The 22,352-nt window shown below is 42.1% G+C and overlaps 1 protein-coding gene across 18 annotated transcripts in view; it reads left to right on the plus strand.

The window, feature by feature from the left end:
- Positions 1 to 22,352, plus strand: part of LOC102939360 (transmembrane protein 263) — a 307,551-nt gene that overhangs the window by 39,375 nt on the left and 245,824 nt on the right. For 12 of the 18 annotated variants that reach the window (XM_007060774.4, XM_037900118.2, XM_043549967.1 and 9 more), the window contains one exon: positions 7,447 to 7,537. In XM_007060774.4, the coding sequence (XP_007060836.2) occupies positions 7,447 to 7,537 (91 nt within the window). Of the gene's footprint in view, positions 1 to 1,957; positions 2,520 to 7,446; positions 7,538 to 22,352 lie in introns of those variants that run through there. The other 6 variants (XM_043549965.1, XM_043549966.1, XM_037900112.2 and 3 more) reach the window with 2 other exon arrangements.

The following is a 22,352-nucleotide window of genomic DNA, read 5'->3' on the forward strand; positions in this document are numbered from 1 at the left end:
AAAGTCAATAGATGTGCAGTGCAGTCAGGATATAGGGCAATAAGCTCCTGCAGCAAGTTCTAATGAGACTCCCTATAGGGTTTGTGATTAATTGTTGTTGTCTATTAGAAGTGTTTTCTCCAGAGCTCTTCACCCTATTTCTAGTTCCACTGAAATAATTTGGAGGACCAAATATCAGGACTCTTCTCACTAATTACTTGTCATTATGCCTTATGCATTATATGGAAATAAAATGTATGCAAATTCGTATGTTACTCATGATAAGGTTTTTTAATGTAGTGAGCAAGTGTGTAGTCCTGAACACGGGACATCAGTGGTGCTGACCTAAATGCTGCAGGTGCTTGTCTTCTATGAGGCGAGAGGTTTGCTTCCACAACTGGCTAAAAATTCCCTTGAATGGGCTGATCTGCCACAGAACCAGCATCTGTGATTTCAGGGAAGGGGTTGGAATGGGGCTGGGAAGAGGCAGGGCAGGGGCCTCACGGAAGGGGTGGAGTGGGGGCGGGGCTGGGGCAGCGGGGGGGGGGGGGGTGGTTAGTGGTGCGGCCCTGGGGCCAATGTACTAGTCCTCATGTGGCCCTTGTGGTCGTTTGAGATCCCTGTTATAGACCCAAGGAAGAGTGATTGGACCCAGCAGTTGTTTGGTTTTGCAGATCTATAACCACATAGTTTAGTTCATTACACACTAGGGTGACCAGGTGTCCTGATTTTATAGGGACAATACCAGTATTAGGTACCTATATAAGACAAAGCCCCGATTACCCTCCTTCACACCCATCTCCTGTCCCAATTTTTTTCACACTTGCTATCTATCACCCTATTACACACAGCTATGGAGATTGTGCTGCTCTGACTTACTCTGTGAAGGGGTAGAATCTCAAACCTAGTTAAAGGCTGCCCTGGCTACTCTTTCAAGAATGAGAAAAGATCAACAACTATAATCTAAATAAAACTATAGTTGAATTATAAAACTATTTCTTCAAGACAGCTGCAGCAATCAAAAAAAATGCCAGTGGATTATGGAATTGCAGGACACATGGGTTCAACTTGTTAGATATTGACAGATACATTACCAAACTAGCAGCAGTAGCTTTTCAGTGAACCCAGCAAATGAGTTCAAACAGTTATGTACATGCTAATCTAGAAAGGCAAAGAACATTATAAAAAGACTGTATAATCTTATTAAACAATAATTCTTGTCACAGTTTTGAGAACCTTTAAATGTGCTTTTTAACTGGCAAGCTTTCAGTCGCAGGTAGTTGTCAGATGTTTTAATGATGTAGTCCCAATACAGGATTCTTGTACACATTCTTGTTTAGTATGTGACATTAGTCATTAACTCCTCAGTGGAGACTGACAAATATAGATGTATAACAGATCACTTATACTTGTCTTGGCGATTTCTTATTCAGTCTGTCTTGGGGAGATCAGCTAGTAAGTAGGTTGGAGTAGATATTAGAGCTGGATGAGAATCCGATTTCTTGTTTCATGGAGAATTTCTTGATTTATTTATTTCTTCCACTCTAAACATAAAAAAACCAAACATTTCAAAACTTCTGTCAAATGAAATTCCAACAAAAATGTTTTGGGTTGTTTGCAATGTTTCTTTTTTGACAAAATCAAAACATTTTCCAACATTCCAATTTAGACTTTTTATTTGATATTATGTCATATAATATTAAAACAAATAGTCATTTCAAAATGGAAAATACAAGACATTCTATTCCAAGAAGGTTAAACAAACCTTTCAAAATACTGTTTTTCAATTTTTCTTTTGAAACAATTTTTTTTTTTTTTTTTTTGTGGAGGGGGATATGTTTCAATGAAACGTTTCAATTCAACAAATCAGCATTTTCCAAAGGAAAAATACTCCAAAAATTTCTGACTAGCTCTACTAGATACCAAGATCGTTGAACAGGAATAAACCTCTTCAATCACTTTTTTTCTTTTTTCTCAGGAGCCTGTGTCCTTGGCAACAACTCTTCTAGTCTGGGTTGAATGGGGAAAGGATGACTACAAGGAACTATTTCAGTCTTGTCCATGGTTTGTGCTGGCAGGCCAGCATGATACAAGAACATCTCTACTGGCCTCTGCCTTGATCACAGCTGGTTCTGTCTTTTTATCCCTAGAACACCTAATTCAGGACTAGAGTAGGCTTGCATCTAATAATTGCATCTAATTGCCATCTGGATAAATAGCAAATATTTGCAGCCTGCCGTAATCTAACTCGCTTCTTAATGGAGAGAATCTGACTCTCCATGCTGTACTTTGCAACATCACATACACTTGTGCAAAGTGAATGTAAAATGCTGTCGTCTGGTGGCATTTTGCACTCTGTGTACTTTATGTAAAAGACAAAAGGTGCAAAGCAGCTGCAAGCAATGAAGAATCTCTGGTTTGGATCTTGGTGGTGGTGTCTCTTACAACCAAATTTGAGTGTAGTGATTTTTCTCTCATGTTGCCTGACTGAGGGGCAGATGGTGTTGGAGATCCTCTATAAAGTCTGTGTTTTCTGGCAAGTAGGTTTAATATTTTTATATTAAGCATATTTCTCATCTGTTGAACTGTTATTTCCTAATAATAATAATGAGGAGGAGTTCATGGAAAGGTCCACTAAGGAGTGAGAATGTGGGGTTGTTAGATTTGCTGATTTGGTTTGTAAATCAAAATGGGTCATCAGGCACTAAATAACTAATACTGGCTTGTGCTTGACTTTGTAGAATATGCACAATTTTGAACTGAAGATAGCAGATGCTTAAGAAAGTCCCTGTATTTTCCAAACCAAGTCATCAGCAAATTAGCTGATACCAATGATTATCTTTCTTGGTCCCACTGAATTATACAGCTGTTCTAATTTCACTCCCAACAGTACTGGCTATAATCTATGAAGATATTATCATGAAAATACTTTTGGTTCACAGGGAATTAAACCCATTAAGAAAATACATCTACAGGTAGAAAAATACGGTATTTATTACATTTATATCTTATTGCCTTTTATGGCTATCTAATTAGGCATATTACAGTTGTATTTAGAGTACTGCACTGGCTTGCACTTCACTTCTGGATGCCATTCCAATTGTTTGCCTTAATCTGTGAAGTTCTACATGGTTGAGATCTGCCTGTTTTAGAGACCCTCTCTTCTCTTCCCTTCCATCATTCAGTTAGGTTTAAAAAAAAATTTTTCTGCTCTTTTGTAGATGCTCTTGTGTTTTGGGAGGGATTTGAATGAGGCAAGAGAGGTAGCTTGGTGAACAGGCTTGTGTAGGTTGCTACAGCCTAAGGGGTAGTACGAAATACAGCGCAAAAGTTCCTGTGAATGAAGGAGATGAAAGGAGTATTAAGCATGGCTTTCTTGGTGGAGGATAGAGGACTTTGGTAATCAGGGGCTGGTGGAAACTGTTGACCTTCAGAGCACATTTTAAAAGCTCATCTGTTTATCCCAGGCATTCTCATGGGGAAGGGGTGCAGAGGTGATGCAGGGAGAACATTTTGGTTTTGCTATTTTGAGAGGGTCATAATATAAATGTTGGTCCTGCTAGATTTCTGTCCATGTCTTTGTCAATTGCCTGCACTTGCATCTAGAGCTCCAGATAGGCGCAGTCTTATATAAACAAACAGTGTTTCAGTTTTGCCAGTGGCGGTGTGTGGTCCAATCCTCTTTCTTCTCCTTAAGGCATTAATGGGCAAAAAATGATGGATTTGGAGCAAGATATTTTAAGATGTTAGGGGGGTAATCCAGAATGGGAGTCTTCTAAAACCTCATATTAAATATTGTATACTCAGCTACTGCCAGAGTCCAGAATTTCTACCTTTCTCAAAATCTATCCCAGATCCCTGAGGTGAACAAAAGGGATGATCAGGGAATTGGCCTAGCAGCCAAGAACTCTTGGGCATTAATCATGGCTGTGACAGCCTGGTGCAAGTTACTTCACTTCTCTGGCTCAGTTTCACCCTAATGTAAGCTGGGCTAAATAATGCTACACCTCCCTCCCTGGCACGGTTCTTGTGAGGTGCATGTGATGGTTGGATCATAGAAACCCCCTTGGGGTTGCCAACTGATGTGCCAAGACTACTTCTGCTCCTGCTTTCCCTGCCAGTTTGGGATTCCAGCACCCTGTCTTGTTGAGCCAGGCATGCTAGTCTGCTCCAACACAGACCCAGGGTGTGAACCACATGCCCCAAAGCTGCAGGCTTAACTGAAAGCAGCTTAAGAAATGTTCCTGTCTTTAACACTCATATACCCAAACCCCAAATAAATCCGTTTTACCCTGTATAAAGCTTATACAAGGTAAACTCATAAATTGTTCGCCCTCTATAACACTGACAGAGATATGCACAGCTGTTTTCCCTCCCCCACAGGTATTAATACATACTCTGGGTTAATTAATAAGTAAAAAGTGATTTTATTAAATACAGAAAGTAGGATTTAAGTGGTTCCAAGTAGTAACAGACAGAACAAAGTGAATTACCAAGCAAAATAAAATAGAACACGCAAGTCTATGTCTAATACAGTAAGTACTCTGAATACGGATAAAAACCTTACCCTTAGAGGAATTCCAGTAAGCTTCCTTTTACAGACTAGACTCCTTCTAGTCTGGGTCCAGCAATCACTCTCACCCCCTGTAGTTACTGTCCTTTGTTCCAGTTTCTTTCAGGTATCCCTGGGGGTTATCTCCTTAGCCAGCTCAAGACCAAATGGAGGGGTCTCCCAGGGGTTTAAACTGACTTTCTCCTGTGAGTGGACACGCTCCCCCTCCCCCCCAGCCCTGTGTGGAATCCAGCTACAAAATGGAGTTTTGGAGTCACATGGGCAAGTCACAAGTCCATATATGACTGAGTTTCTTACCAGCCAAGCCACATTCCTGGGAAAGCTCAGATGTAGATTGGCATCTTCAAGATCCGTTGTCTGTTAAGTACTTCTTGATTGGGCGTTTAACGTGCACGTTCCTTTCTCAAGAAGCTGACCAAATGCTTACAAAGGCTACTTAAAAATCAAGCCAGTACACACCCAGTATTCATAATTTCAAACACAAAAATGATACATGCATACAAATAGGATTAATAGATTCAGTAGATCATAACCTTTACAGAGATATTACATGGCATATGTAGCATAAAACATATTCTAGTTATGTCATATATACATTCATAAGCATATTTCCATAAAGCCTTATGGGGGGCACTGTCACAGTTCGATTATTTAATTTTTATACAGTGCCTTCACTTGAAGATGTAAGGTGCTATGTAAATGCTGTTACTAATTACAGCAAATTGGGTGGGGAAATGTATTAACTCAGCATTAATGCCGCGAGTAAAAATTGCACAGGTTACAATAGGCAGAAGTCAAGGTTGCAAACATAGTGTTAATGTGACAGAGTAGCATATCTTGCCTGTTTTAATAACAGACCCTTTGTGCTTTAGTAATATGCAATTTTCTTTTCCTGTCTGTCTTGTTAAATCAGTGGCTGAGTAGCTGAGTATTTAAGTTACCTGTTCAACAAGAAGAATGAGAGTAGAAAATAGTGCACATTGCAGTCTTTTGTAAATTGTGTGTGGGAGCGTACAGAATCTGCAACACTGCAGTGTTAGTCTTAAAATCAATAAGATGGAAGATGGAAAAGATCATGCAACACAGTCTTAGCATTGGATAATAACACTTTCTAGCATTTAATGTTTTAGTTTGGGGGGAAAAAAATGCACTGCTCATTGGACATAGCTGTAAGCATGTTAGCAGCATACCTATGTTTAAGTGAGCCACTGTAAATTTCCAGCCACATATGTTCAGGACATAATTTTTAAATAATCAGATCTCTGGTTAAATCAAACCCAGTTATTTTCAAAGCGAACAAAAACCCCGTTCCCTAATGAGAATCTTGTCCACACTAAACTTCAGATTTCACTTGTTTTTACCGTAGGATTGTGCCAAAAATAAAAGAAAATCATGTAATTAGAATTTTTTTAAAGGGAAGTCTGTATTTACTTCACTTTCTCATAATGTAAAAAGGGATGCAGAGGCTTTATGTTTGTTTTGTTTTTTTGACCTTCAACCAAAAACGCTTTTAGGTACACGTAAATCATGGGAAATCTCACATCCAAAGGTGGTGGTTTTGTTTTGTTTTTTAAATTGCATGTGTGAAAAGTGAGAGATGTTATGGAAACTGTTCTGCAACCTTAACTATAAGTGACTGTCACCAGGGTCCACGATAAATCTGGTAGCCTGGGGCATACTGATGTGAGGTTATGAACATATCAATCATAGGGATTAGAAAGGCCCCCGGACTACTGGCATTGAATTGAGTGCTATGGAAAGGAATCTGGTAAAATGCTATTCTGCTTGAGAATCAGTTTTGTATACTATGTACATATATAGCTTGGGGTGGGTAAGCAAAATTAGCTTTTGATAGTTCACTGGGCTACTAGACTTTAAACTTGCTCACTCAGCCTTGCCTTGAAAATACTTCATGCCCCTTGTTCTCCTTTATGCCTTTTTCATTCATAGATTATAAAGCCAGGAGGGACCATTGTGATGATCTAGTCTGACGTTAAATGGGGAGGGCTCTGAGTTACTACAGAGAATTCTTTCCCAGGTATCTGCCTGGCGGGTCTTGCCTGCATGCTCGGTGTCCAACTGATCACCATATTTGGGGTCGGGAAGGAATTTTCCCCCAGGTCAAATTGGCAGAGACCTGGGGGGTGGGGGGGTTGCCTTCCTCTGCAGCATGGGGCACAGGTCACTTGCAAGTTTTAAACTAAACTAGTATAAATGGTGAATTCTCTGTAATGTGAAGTCTTTTAAACCATGGTTTAAGGACTCAGTAACTCAGCCAGAGGTTAAAGGGTCTGTTTCAGGAGTGGGTGAGGTTCTGTGGCCTTCAGTGTGCAGGAGGTCAGACTAGATGATCACGATGGTCCCTTCTGACCATAAAGATTATGAGTTTGAGGCCTCCTATATAAAAGGCCATAGGACTTACATAATTTCCATTTGAACTAGAGCATATCATTTAGAAAGATATCCAATCTTAATTTTAAAAATTTCCGGTGTTGGTGAATCGACTACAGCTCTTGGTAAATTGTTCCAATGGCCAATTACCGTCCAGATTAAAAATCTGCCCCTTATTTCTAGTCTAAATTGTCTAGCTTCAATTTCCAGTAGTTGGATCTTGGTATAAATTTGTCTGCTAGATTGAAGAGCTCTTTCTCAAATTTCTTGTCTCCATATAGTACTTCTATAGGGTGATCAACTCACTTCACTTAACTTCTCTGGCTCAGTTTCACCCTATTGTAAACTCGGTTAAACAAAACTTTACCTCTCTCCCTCCTCTTTGTTAAACTAATTAGATTGAGCCCCTTGAGCCTTTCACTATAAAGCATATTTTCCAATCCTTAATCCTTCTTGTGGTGGTTCTTCCAAAATTAAGTCCTTCTTGCTGTTCTTTCCTATAGGGACCCAGCTCGGAAACGCAGATGGTCGAAGATGAAGCTGAGACAACCAGTGAAGAACTGCCCCCTCATCTGCGGGAGGAGCCTCCTGAAGGTACAGTACCACCACCAGGATGAGTTCCTTGTAACCCATTGGGAGACTGTTCCTCGTTGGCCAGTACAACTTTCCTGACACAGGGCCTTTCTGTCTTGAAGGGGGGTAAGAATCTTTGCTAATACGGACAGCTGAGTTTGACTTCTCAGCAGGAGCTTCTTTCTATTCAAAGAAAACTGCACATATTGAAGTGCATGTACTGTTCCTCATGTAGAAATTGGACTCTTTTTGGGTATGTCTGCAGTGGAGCTGGAAGGTGCAATTTCCAGCTCAAGTAGACATACACACACTACGCTGAGCTAGTGTGCTAAAAATAGAAATGTAGCCATAACAGCGCAAGCAGTGGGAGGGGCTAGCGGCCTTCAGCATGTACCTATGGTTTCAGACAGGATTATACTTGGGCAGCTAGCCCTCCTGTCACTCACACCACTGCAGCTATGAGTACAGTCTCAGACAGGATTGTAGGTACGTACTCAGAGTTGTAAGGCCCTCCTGCCACTTGCTCTATTATGGTTACACTTTAGTGCACTAGCTCAATCAGAGCTAGCATGGGCATATCTGCTCAATGTGGAAATTACAACTTTCAGCTCCAGTGTAGACATACCCTCTGAAAATAAGGCTTCTGATTTAAAATTGTCCTGGTTGTTGACTGAGGAAAACTAGTTCCTATCTTGTCTTATTTGTGATTTACTGTAATTATGGGGAAAACCTCCTTAGTAGGTTATCTGTTCGTTCTCCTTGCCTCTCTCTGCAGTACCCTGTTATATGACCCATCCCTAGTTCAGAATAATCAAATCCAGGCTTTATAGGTTTGCCAGATTTTTTTTTTTCTTTTCTCTTTGCCATTTCTTGGAAACTGGTTTAGCAGTCTGAGAAAGAGGCTGTCAGTCAGCAGGAGGATCAGAAATGCCAATTTTAATTAAAAACCTCATTTCCAATTATGTGGCCTGGATTATACAGGGAACAAATCTCTTCTCACTGTATGAATGTTCCCAATGCTGTGCTGAGCAAAATAGGTGCTGCTTTCCTTTGAATCGAAGCTGCGAACACGGCAGCACATATGATTCATCTTTAGCTTTTACTTGTCTCCAATTCAGTGACTTTTTAAAAATACAGTTATTCATAATCTCTCTGGAAGGCTTAACCCAGAAAGCGCTGAGCCTCTTATTAACAATTTACTATTAAAGTGGGGGTCTCTAGCTTGTCAGATGTCAGTGGGAACATGAATCCTTTTATTTTGTACTTCTAATTACTTTTCTTAAAGGGAAGAGCCCATCTTTTATGTAAGCGACACAGTGACCGTCACAGTCTCAAAGGGGATGTGTACTGGGTAGAATAGCTCTGTCACCTTTTGCTCAGCATTCTGCTGTAGCTTCCTTGTCGAGTGCTGAGTACAGGTTCTCCTGCCTTGCATGCTCTGCTGGTTCTTTACCAGTAGATTCTAATATGGAGGTAGGTTCAACGCTGACTTATCCAGGTCCTCTTCCTACTACTACCTTAAACTTTCAAGGTACTGGGACCAGGTGGAAGGGCTGTGAATTCTCAAACTGTATTTAAGTTGATGACTAAATAGATTTTTAACTACATAATATATGAGGATTGCTGTCCCATTGGCCACAATATTACTTCTTTGTGGAAACCAGTGGGGATCCTGGTGTGTTGCCGGCTGTGAGGTTGCCATAGGCTGTGATGGTGTTTCTGTGAAATACAAATGCAGTCCATGATTTCTTGTGATGGGTGAGACACCTGAATGGTCACCAAAAGGCACCTAAATGCTTGTTTTGTTCAAATTCTTTTTGCCTTGAATCTACAAGTTCTCTGGAGCTTTAGAATTGTTGGGTTAACAGAGGGCTTGTTTTCTGGCCTTTTAGTCTTTGGGACAGTGTTTTGAGCCTAAGTGAGGGAAATTTTAATGGTCTCATCTCTGTCTGTAGTGATGGTTAAACCAGGATGCAACCACCACATGTCATGGGGGTAAGGATCTCAGTTACTGCTCTGAGTCAGGATTAAAGTGAATTTAAAGACTGAATAAACCTCAAATGGTGAAACGTAGGATGTCATCTTTTCACATTGGTGTTACAATACAGGGAATACATTTTGCAGCTTTCACCGTACCTGGCCTTTGACCAGTGGCTTCATTCTCCTGAAGCAATTAATGTAAGCCTTCTGATAAAATATTTGGCCAAGGAACTTGCAAAAGAAGTCTTTTGCATTTGCCTGTCATCCAGCCAGGTTGAAGGGTGATAGAAAACGTGTAATGCTGGCAGCTATATTTCATCTTGAGTGCGCTGTTGAGTAGTCTAGGATAAGCACATGTTCTCCAGCTCTTTCCATCATTGCTGATACTAGGACAGAAATGTATTGGGGATGATGTGGCAAGTGAGATACTCAACAGGTAAACAATCAGGGCAGTAGATATGTCTCTTGTCGTAAATACTGAGCTCCATGCCTACCTTTGATTTGTAAAGTGCAATTAAATGTAGCAAAATGAGAGGGATGGATCCCCAGGATGCTGAAAATCTACCTCTTCTGTGCTGTCTTCTGGGAAGCAAAAGAGAGGTGGAAAAACTGCCATAAAATGATAGGATTGTGCTGTGGTTCTAAGCTCTTAAGCAAGCTCTTTTAGTTCACAAGCTGTGGTTCTAACAATATACACCAACTATATTTATTACAGAGATTCTGGGAGATAGCAAAAGAGCTTAGCTACAAGAGCCATTAAAAATGGCATACAATAAGACTAGATCTTTGAAGTTCTTTTAATAGAAGATGCAATTAAGCACCATCTTCTTGCAGTCATTCTTTTATTGCTGCCTGTTCCTCTTGATAACATTTTCCCAGTTAAATCAAATACTTTGCAAAAAATACAGTAAATCATGTTGTAACTGTGCTGCGCTCTTGTTTCTTGGCATCTATGAATTGGAGACAGTTTCTGCTTACCTTCTTTTAATGAGAGCACAAGGGACGGCAGGCTTTCCAGAGTGTCCGCTTTTTTGGCTCAGTCCAATATTTCACTAAGTTGCATCATAGTGACTTCAGTTTCCAGACTGAAAAGTGCATTTAATCTCATCCTGGAGGGAGGGGAATTGGAAGGTACTGTACTATATATAAAGATAAAATAAAATCAAAAGCTGGTCCTACAGGGGTTGTATTGTGTTTCTGAATAATACTGTAGCACACTCCTCTGCAAATGCAGGACTTTAACTCATTTGGTTTTATTCTCTTGTCTTTCCAGTACCCTCAGTGACTAGAACAGAGCTGTCTAGTCACAAAGCACCTTTTCTCATGCATATGAGTTTCAGAAGTGCAACATGAGTAGGGAAAAGCTTAATTTCAAATGGTGACATTAAAACTACTTTTATCTTGGATAAGCTTACATAAGTGTGATGAGTAGTATAGTGTTGCTCTGCTTTCTGATGTTCCTCTGTCAGCCTCATAACATTTGAGGCATTAAAATATTCCTATAGTGTATAGTTACAAATAAATCATGTAAGGAAGAAATTTTGGTTACGCCAACTAAGGTAACTGTCTAGGGGTACGTCTACACTTAACACTGCATATGCTGATGGGAAGGCTTCTCCCATTGCTATAGGTAATCCACCCTGCCAAGAGGCGGTAGATAGGTTGACAGAAGAATTCTTCCATTTATCTAGCGCTGTCGACACCGGGGCTGAGGTCGGTATAGCTGCATCTCTCAGGGGTGTGGATTTTTTACATCAATGAGAGATGTAGATATACCAAAATAAGTTCCTAGTTTCAACCAGGCCTAGGTTAGAAATTGGTAAGGGGGGTTTCTATCCTTAACCAAGTTACAGTATGTACTATTAATATTTCATATTTTTTGATGATGCTGTTAACTTTTGTTTTACTTGTGTAATCCGCTCTGAATCCAACTGTTGTAGGTGACTGTATATATTTTAGCTTGTGATGAAAGAGGACCCTACTACTGACTATATCAACACACCCTTTTTTCTTGAGTTCAAATGGAGAATGATGTAAGAGTATCTTGTTAAGGATAGTATGATATCAAAGTTTATTACTCTTGCAAAATTAAACCTACCAAAAGGCAGAGAGCAAACATTCTCACCGGACACCAATTTAAAGGTTTTTGTTGAGAATTCCTTGTGTAGACACATGAGGGCGCTGCATGCTTAATAACGCAGCAAGGAGTCCGATGGCATCTTAAAGACTAACAGATTTATTTGAGCGTAAGCTTTTGTGGGTAAAAACCTCACTTCTTCAGATGCATGGAGTGAAAGTTACAGATGCAGACATAAATATACTGACACATGAAGAGAGGTGAGTTACCTCACAAGTGGAGAACCAGTGCTGTCAGGGCCAATTCGATCAGGGTGGATGTAGTCCACTCCCAACAATAGATGAGGAGGTGTCAGTTCCAGGAGAGGCAAAGCTGCTTCTGTAATGAGCCAGCCACTCCCAGTCCCTATTCAAGCCCAAATTAATGGTGTTAAATTTGCAAATGAATTTTAGTTCTGCTGTTTCTCTTTGAAGTCTGTTTCTGAAGTTTTTTTCTTCACGTATATAATCTGTCCAGTCCTGTTTCTCCCAGGGGTTGCTTTGGAGCAAATGTTCTTATAGGTTCTGGTGCATGAAATCTGTGGTGTGTTTGAGGTTTTAGATACCTTACTTGCTTCCTTGGATGGGGGTGAGATAAAGTATTTAGTCCGACAAACTGCTCTGTGATACCCCATGGGGGGCTTTATCAGCCCCCTCAATTTTAGGGGATTGGTGCTAGTATGCCTAGTGATCTTTTACCTTTTGACTTCATGCCACCTCCTTTTTTCATCTCCTTACTCTTTGATCTGGTCCATATCCTATGTAATAAGAAAGCGCCTTTAGCAAATGGTTAATGATGGTAACTTGCATTGTATGAAGTGCTTCTCACCCTGATGGTGTGCTAAATGCTTCACGGTATACAACAGTTCAGAGGAGTTGACAGCACCTAGCTTTGAAGGTCAGCAAATTCTAGAGTGTAACAAGTTGGTTTTAAAAGCAGCCCCCTGTTTTGCTCTGGTCACCTGGTGACCTGTTGTACTTCTGTGCTATTTGTTGTGGCACGTTAAACTGTGGGAACATAAAGCTAAAAATAAGGTTAAAACATGCTATATCTAAACACTGGTGAGTCCTCTCTGATTGCAAGGCTGTATTATTGGTTATGACAGCAGTAGGAGGAGCCCCCCCGTTGGAAGTTTATAAACCAGTTGTTCTCCTCTAATGGAGGTTTGAGATCTTTGTAAGTAGTAAACACTAAAGTTCTTATTTCCAAACTTTGTTTGGAGGAAATGGCCCTAAAGCAGGGGCGGGCAAACTTTTTGGCCTGAGGGCCACATCGGGTTTCCGAAATTGTATGGAAGGCCAGTTAGGGGAGGCTGTGCCACCCCAAACAGCCAGGCGTGGCCTGGCCCCCACCCCCATCCGAACCCCATCCCCGAACCCCCGCTTCTTGCCCCCTGACCTCCCCCATCCCCTTTCCCCCCTCCCCCCCCCCCGGACCCTCCACCTTTGACTGCCCCCACACCGCCCCATCCAACCCCTGTTCCCTGCCCCCTGACCACCACCCCGAACTGCCCCGCTCCCTGCCCCCTTACCATGCTGCCTGGAGCACCAGTGGCTGGAGGTGCTACAGCCGTGCTGCCCAGAGCACCAGGACAGGCTACTGTGCCACCCAGCTGGAGCCAGCCACGCCACCGCGCAGCAGAGAAGACCGGGTCAGGCCACGGCTCTGCAGCCCTGCTGCCCAGAGTATTGTGCCGGCGGTGCAGTGAGCTGAGGCTGTGGGGGGGGAGTGGGGGGGAGGGAAACAGCAGGGGAGGGGCCGGGGTCTAGCCTCCCAGGCCAGGAGCTCAGGGACTGGGCAGGAGGGTCCTGCAGACCAGATGTGGCCCATGGGCCACAGTTTGCCCACCTCTGCCCTAAAGTGTGAGTCTAGTATCTGAACCATCTGTGTTTCTCTGCACCAAAAGTTCCATTCCAGGCAGACACCTTCATCTCTTCTAAGGCAGACACATTGAGTTCTATTTGGTTCATTTTAGGAGGACTCTTTTGAATGAGAACTTCTAAAAACTAGGTCCTCTCAGCTCTGCATGGTTATCCTCAATCAGGGCTGGCCAAACTGTGGTTCATGAGCCACATGAGCAGCTCTTTTACAGTTAAAGTGTGGCTTGCTGAGCCCCCACCATGTGCCTTCCACATTGTCCCCCTACCAGACTGGGCAGGGGGAGATCGGTGCATCTGCCCTCCAGCTGAGGAGTGGGACTGGGGGCTTCTGCCCTGCGGTGGGACTAGGGGCTTCTATACTGCAGGGAGGGAAGTTTAAGGGCTTTAGCCCCGCAAGGGGGTGTCAGGGCAGAAGTCCCGGGCCCCAGCAGGCACCACTCCACAGGGCAGGTTGTGCGTGTCTTGTGACCCTTGAACTTCTGAAGATTATTGTATGTGACTTGGAGGGTCAGTAAGTATGGCCACTCCTATCCTAGATCCTGAAGACTTACTGTAGAACAAGGTGTGACAGCAGGGTCTTTCTCAAAACTTACCCTCACCTACTGTGCTGCAATATGCTGAGCACTGTTTGCTTGCTGCCACTACCTTAAAAGTGGCTGAATTTCATTAGTTCCATGTGTACCTCAGGGCCAAAATGCATGTGAGCCTTTTACAGGGGCACATGGTATGGTGCATGTGGGATCCTTCAGGAGAAAAGTGCTACACCAATGTGCAATAGTGTTTATTACAGCAGGATATAAATAGTTTTAAATCGGATCTAAGAGCCTAATATCAGCTATCATCCATTCCATGGATGCATGTTTGACGCTACTGACTTTTATTGTAGAATAAAGATGTGGGGGTTAAGATATGATATTTTCATCCCACTTGCAGTACATGTGGTAGCCACGTGTATCTAAGCATCAGGGTGTTTCCTATGCCCTTGCAGCAGGACCGAACTCTCTCTTGTTCTGTTGATATATGGATCACCAGGGACACTTTCACAACTGAGTTCTTACAGCACATATTGGTATTGCTCACAGATTACTGTCTTTGGGTATATGTGCATAAATGTTAATGGGCTAGGCCATGTTTTGCTGGAAACAGTGGACTCTAGGTATTACCTTGAGGATCAGAGAGCTCCCAAAGGGCCAGCCACATGTTCAGTTTTAACTTTAGACCCAAATATTTGGGTCTAATGTACATAACTTCTGTTAGGTTCTGACCACTGCTTTATGCATTTCAATCCAGGGACTGTTGTGCATCTAGAATGTTGCTGGAGCCAGTCTCTGTATTTGCAGTCACTGAGACAAATGAATTGTATGGGCTTTTCTCCTCTTCTTACCCCCAGCACTGCAGTGTCTGCACTGGAGACTAACTATTACCAGCAGACTAAATGATCATAGCTTTAAATCCCATATCAAGAGTGCTACAGACATGAGCCATGCTAGATTCTCAGTCCTGCTACCTGCAAGTTTTTTGTCTTACTTTTAAAGCATGGTATAAAAAAGTCCCTAAAGGTGACCCCTGGGGTATCCGAATGGTAGTGATGTAATTCCCTCTAAAGAAGTTCCTATTTGTACCAGCTCTCTGTTTTCCTTCAAGTGATCTATATTAAGCCCTGTACCATAATCTTTGTTGAGCCAATCTAAAGAATTAAACCTTATTAAAATGCCTTGTGAGACTGAGTGTTTCATCCACTGCTTTCAGTTAATCTGCCACATAACTGTTTTCAGTCATGCTCTGGCAAGTCAGTTAAGCAAAACCACATCTTTTGTAAAACCCTACTGGGCTGCCATCAGTCAATTATGCTTTCCAAGGTTCTGTCCGACTAAATCTCTGACAATGGCATCTTTTTTGCACAGTAGATCTTAAACCGTCTGCTTGGTTGTTGACTACAGCTTCTGCTTTTTGTGTGTTTATGGCTAGTGGAAAATCTTTTGCCCTAAGTTACGTCCATGAAGCCCCAAGGGGGAGAAAGAATGATCTTGTGGTGAAGATAAAGGGCTGAGAATTTGGAGACCTGTAATCTGTTCCTGGTTATACCAGTGACTTACTGTGTGGTTTTGGACAAGTCACTTCCCCTCTCTGAAAGTCAATTTCCCCCCCACTGAAAAAATGAGAATAACAATTCTTTCTTATCTTTGGCTTTACTACTTCCTCTTTCCCCCCCACTCTTACCCCCCACCCCCCACCCCCCAACAGACCTTTCTGATTTCTCTGCTGTCCTCCAAAATAGTTCCTGGGTCTGCAGAGAGAACTGACCTAGAGCATCAGCCCCACCCTCCACACGGGGTCTGCCTTAACATTTTTTGCCAGGCTTGTAAAACATTTTAACATCAGTCTAGCCTGTGCAGCTCCTATCCCGCTTCCTTTTATTTTAAAGGCAGCCAAGATTTTCTTTTATGTTTCCAGGTTCCCCAATGGTCAGCTGTATTTTTGCATGCTTTATTTCACTGCACTTCTTCATGAACTCTTTTTGGTATTTTTAATTTCAGATTGCTTTTGGATTCTTGGTGTAGCACCCACTCGATGTTGTTGCAGTAATAGACTTATAATTGACAGCATGAACTTCCAGTTCAGCAGCCACATTATACTCTCTCCTAGAAACAGCATGAATGTTTAAATTCTTGGCTTCATTTTCTCCCTCACCCCTACTCTTGCTTCTACTTCTCCCGGTCTCATATGGTATAATGAGATGTTACTTTGGCTGCTCAGCATCCCTCTCTCCAGCCCACACCATGTCCCACAAATCATTGTCTCAGTAAATGTTGTATATGTGCACAGCATCGGTTTTTAATGAGACTATAAAAAGACTTCAAATGTTTGACCTATTCCAGAAAAGAGGTTTGTGCAACTTAGACAAATAGGGGTAACCTCTTATAAGTGGTTCTTGTCCGTTCAGTAGGCTTATATGGTGAATCAATAAGTATCTAGTTTTCCCTGAAGGTGTTCATACTCTGCCTATTTTACATGTATACTCATGGTTTGCCTTCATACATTATTTGTGGGAAGAATGCATCATCGAAATGTAAAGATTTTCAAGTGGAAGACCCAGTAGGAGCTTCTGTCAGGGGTTCTCTTCTTTAGACAGAAAATACATCTTTCTAGTTATTCGTAAACAGTTCTGGGAATGAGTCTTTAAAAAACAAAAAAAACCCAAAAAAACACCTCTGGTCATGTCTGTTATGGCATGGGACCATATCTTATTCCATAATTAAGGTGACAGTCTATATTTTGCACTTTAAGATGTGTAGAATCTGGATGTGTAGATGGGATGTATATCCCAAATAATAGATATTTGCGCACACACACACTTTTTTCAAACTTTGGAGCCTGAAGTTAGGCACCAAAATAAAAGTAACTTAATTTCTCACATGTCCTAAGCACTCACAAGTTCTGCTGCAGTTAACAGGAGCAGCAGATGCTCAGTGTCCAAAAATCAAGCTAAGCACCTGTTGCTCCCATTGACTTCAGTGGAATTTGTGGGCACTTATCCATCTGTGAGAAATCAAGTGGCTTTTATTTAGATGCCCAAATATGGATTTAGTTGCCTAATTTTAGATACCCAGGTGTGAAAGGTATGGGGAGGGCAATATATATTGTTTTCATCACAAAGATTTTTTGCATATGGAAATGCACAAGGTTCACTTCATCCACCTCTTCAAATGCAGCCACATCTGGTACGAATGAGCACAACTGTTTAACAGCTGCAGCAATAACACTCCTCAACAGTTTATTCTTCCTATTCTAATTTTAGGGAAGCAGAATTTAATCACTTGATCTAGTATTTATCTTGGACACTAGGATTAATATTATCCTTGTTTTTGTTTAAATGCCAAGTAAGTGTTAGTGACTACAAGTGGCCAGGGCCTCTTGGCTTTCTCTCTTCCCTACGCTATTGCATTATCTAAAAGAAGATACCTCTGCCACTTTGGTGCTCTTTGACACCAGTGTAAAGCGTAGCTTTGGTTTTGAGTTGGAGGGAAGTACACCACCTTCTGAGTCATCTGCAGCACTTCTTGCAGTACCCTGGCTTTTTATTGGCAGTCTCTAATACTGCCTGACCTCTCCTCACCTTGTGGAATCCTAACAAAATCACATCCAAGGTAATATAGCAGCAAGGCAAAAAGAACACTGAGAAAAATGGTAATGAAAAGTCATTTGGTTTTCCCACTGTTAAGTACGCTTACAAAACAATAAAATTTTTGTAAAAGACTTGTAAAAAAGGTAGTTAAATGTTAGCTCTTGCCCTCCTAGCTAAACATTTCACGAATTGTGGAATAGTCTTCCAAAGAAAGAGATGGAAGCAACATCACTTGAGACATTTAAAAACAGATTCTACAATGCATTAGAAAATGTAATGTAGGGTGCAACCTTGCACTAGCAAGTAGATGGCGATGTAATAAAGCTTTTATCCAGCTCTGCTTTCTCTGAATCTCTGACTGCTGATAGGAATAAGATGTTTTTCTAATGATGTGTGGAGGATGCTCTAAAAGCATATGTGACAAAGTTCCTCCTCTACCTTGGTGGGTCCCGCGCTTATTGGCGGATTTGCTTGCCTCAGAGATTCACGGCAGCCCTCAGTTTGGCCACTTTTGCTAGTGGCTCAAACCTGCCTTCCACTCAGCTAACCTCATCACTGGCCAGCATGGGGGAAATGGAGAACAATCCCCGCAGTCTCTGTGTTCCACCTAGTGGGTCAGGGACAGGCCAGATCCCTTTCCAATTTAGACCTTCCCTTCTGGTGTTTCTCACAGACCACAAGTCAACTCCTCCTGTGTCCAAACAGGAGTTAGGAGGATGGGGGAAACCCGAGCCCACCCTCTACACTGGGTTCCAGCCCAGGGCCCTGTGGATAGCAGCTGTCTACAATGTTCCCCGTATCAGCTGCGTGACAGCTACAACTCCCTGGGCTACTTCCCCATGGCCTTCCCCCAGCACCTTTTTTATCCTCAGAACAGGATCTTCCTCCTGAAGCCTGATCATGCTTGAACTCTGCACGGCTTCTCACTCCCTGCTCCTGGCCAGGGACGGCTCTACCAATTTGGCCGCCCCAAGCAGTTGCCGCTGAATTGCTGCCGCCGCAAGAGCAGCGGAGCTGCCGCCAAATTGTCGCCGCGGGACATGGACTGCCGCCCCATTCGGACTGCCGCCCCAAGCACCTGCTTGGAAAGCTGGTGCCTGGAGCCGGCCCTGCTCCTGGTGTGCCCCCCTACTAACTGATGGGAGGTCTTTTTTTTAAACCAGGTGTCCTGATTAGCCTGCCTGCCATAACTGATTCTAGAAAGTTCTTAATTTGCTCCAGGTGTCTTGATTAGCTTGCCTGTCTTAATTGGTTCTAGCAGGTTCCTGATTGCTCTAGGGCAGCCCCTGCTCTGGTCACTCAGGGAACAGAAAACTGTTCATCCAGTGGCCAGTATATATGCCTACTTCCAGACTCCTGTACCTGGATCCCAATAGGACCAGACTCCTGTACCTCACTGATCTGGGTCTGTCACACATATTAGTGGGCTTCTCTGACCTAAAGTTTTGGAATTGTCCTCTCCTATCCACTCCATTTCCCATACCTTGCCTGCCTCTGTATGTTTGCTAAGAGACGTGTTAGCTAATGCTGAGGTTTTTAATATTCCCCTCTGCCTACCAGAGTGTGTACTCTTACTGTGACTAACATACTTAATATTGCAGTCATCATTACCTGAAATCTTAAACTCAAAATGGGGGTTATCTGTCTCCTGTTGCAAAATTTTTTGATGGTTTATAATTTTGTATTTTGCTTTGTACTGAATTAATGTCTGCGTACTCTGCAGAGCATGCAAAAAAGAAAATGAGGTGAGAATTGTTTTCTTGCCCTGTATAAACTGATTTTAACTTGAAATTTAAAGATTAAATGGTCACACCTGACGCTTCTGGCCTGTAACAAGGGCCAGGATCTGGGATTCTTAAATCAATATTGCAGCAGGTTGGAAATTAGCTTACAAGTGGAAGAAGAACTTGATCCTTTAGAATTGTCATTACTTTCCAGCACCAGTATGTGAACTGCAGCTTGTGAGATAATCCATGTAAGTGTGGTCTCTCTAAAGGATGAGCAACTGATGAGCAGTTTAGAATGTGTCTGTGTAAACCTGTCACTAAAATAGCTAGTTAGTATCTATCAAGAATCTACAAGAGAGAAACGAGTGCTGATATTGAATCATACTAGTTTCATTTTTCTTGCAGTTGAACTTTATCATAAAAAATGCAATTGACCCTTGCTAAGGTTAAACACCAATGTTACTATTTGTACTCTGTATACTTTTGGCTATTTTCTAGTTTCTTCCTGATATGCATTTAGCATTCTTGTTTCTTCCTGATATGCATTTCTTCCTGATATGCATCTTCCAGAGAGTTCCTGCATTTCTTGGCTCCAAACACACCATCATTATGTCTTATTGTCTAAAATAATCATATTTGGTTAGGCCAACCGTTGGTATGTAGAGAGATATTGGACTACAGTTGAATAGAATGTGTAAGGAACCACTTACTTAATTATATTAAATGCCAAAAAAAAATCACACCCTGTACTGACTAAATGTTAATACCATACTGTTAGAATCAGGACACTGGGAAATGCAAAGTAGGGTTCCAATTTAACACCATCATTGGCTGTGCTGCTTGTACTGTGCATTTTATAGCCTGATATTATGTTACAATGTTGCAGGTTTTTGCATTTAACACCTTGGTGGGTGTTTTACTTTAAATAACAAATAAGAAAAAATTCAGAGCACTTTAGCGGTGAAGCTTGTAAGTGTCTTGATCCAGAGCTATCAAGCTTGTGGACCTCACATGGTCTTACAGTGGAGTCTCTGTAATAATTTTTCAGATTTGAAGAACAGACACATCTTATGTTTTCCATGGAGAATAATTTATTTAGGGGCATACGTAGGGTATAATGGGATGTGATTAAAAAAGGGAAATGGCTATATATCAGTGAATATGTCTTGCCTATGAGATCGATTGGGCTGTGGTATATCATCATAAGAGAATAATAGAAGCCTCATCACTTGGGAAGGTAATTGAGAATGTGGTGATAAGTCAAATCCAGCTACACTTAACTTCCTCAGATTTGTTTGCTCCATGTCCTTGTGAACTGAGAACAGAATATGGAACAGAGGCTGTATGAGCAGGGTTTATTTAAAGATGTTACATGTTTATCTCTTTGGGTATGTCTGCACTGCACTGTAAGCACTGGGTTAGTGGGATTCAGATCTGTGAATCCTGGGTTTGTAAGCTCAGGGCTTGATTGTCCATATTCTTTGTTGACCTTCAGTTAAGAATTTCTGGACCTGGGCCCCAAACCCAGGCTCCAGTATCCGCAGAGCAGTACGCAGACCTGAGTCAAAATGCCATATGCTAAGCTTCCTAGTACTCTCCCCAGCTGTGGCTGCTCTCGCCCTTGGTTTGTGATGCAGTGTGGGAAAACTTGACTGTCCACCATGTACAGTACAGGAAGGTACAGCCCACCAGTGCAAATTGCTGAGCTGTTCTTTGAGTCAGCAGCATGGAGGAGTCACCGTGTGAAGAGCTTCTCTTGTTTGGGCTTTCACTCCTCCTGTTTCAGGAAACGGGCAGAGCATCTGAGATACTGATGGACATTTCAGAGGTGTTTTCTGACCTACTGAAGGTTCCTAACAGAGGAGGGAAGAGGAGTTTAACGATACAGATATAGAAGACTCAAACTGTCTGCTGCTGCTCATGACTCTCGGTATAGCCGTTGATGCATCCTGTGTACACATGCACTTCTGGCACAGGGCGACAAGCACATGCAGACCTGTGTTGACCTGCCATGGGTCCAGAACTGCTGCATGAAAAAAGCTACAGTTTTGGAGCTTTATAAGCTGCTTTCTCTGACCCTTCAGCATCATGATGCATGTATGAGGATAGCCATACTGGTCCAGAAGGAGGTTGCTGTCACTGTCTGAAAGCTGGCTAATGCAGACTGCTCCAGTCTGTTGCTAACCAGTTTGGTGTTGAAAGGCAACTGTGCATAAAGTGTGGCAGAGCTTTCTGAGGCAATCAGGTGTGATTTACCCAAAGATGCTGGGCATAAATGATACCTCTGAAGTAATTGCTGGCTTTCAGAGAATGGGGTGCTCCGGGGCCATTGCTGGGACTCATACCCGTAGTTTGCCCTCCTCAAGGACATGTACATAAACTGTAAAGGATACCTGTAAAACACTGTATGTCAAAGTAGCACCACGGAACCCCCATATTCGCTATGGTGATATGATTTTGATATTTTTTGTACAAAGTATGCCTTGTGAGATATAATTTTAAAAGTCTTGGTCTATTGAACATTAATATCCTGTTTGGATTGTATGTACTATCATTGAATGTGAAGTATTACTATATGTGTTACTGAAATATGTTGTGAGGTTAGAAACACCAACAACCAGCCTTTCAGTTACAACTTTTGCCTTGGTTTATGAAACCATGTCCTGATCTCAGAGGACCTGATGAAAGAAAGTTTAATTACACTCTCAGCAGGTATAGAATGGTGGTTGAATGTGAAATCCCATTGGTGCTGTTAACATACCCGTTTCTGGATTCCAGTGCCATCAATGCTGTCCACGTTATTGTGAGCACAGCAAACCACAGTCATTGTGAAGCCAAAGGTGAGCCATTTCCCCCTGAATGGACCTATGACAGTAATGGATTGCTAAATTGGTACACTCAACCAGAAAGTGAACCTATCACACCTGGTGCAGGATGCACCCATGCAATAGAAATCAGGGATGCTCTGTGCTCCCACATTATGCACTTGCATGGGCCAATAGAAGAG

This window comes from Chelonia mydas, chromosome 6 (assembly GCF_015237465.2).
Source record: "Chelonia mydas isolate rCheMyd1 chromosome 6, rCheMyd1.pri.v2, whole genome shotgun sequence".
NCBI lineage: Eukaryota > Metazoa > Chordata > Testudines > Cheloniidae > Chelonia > Chelonia mydas.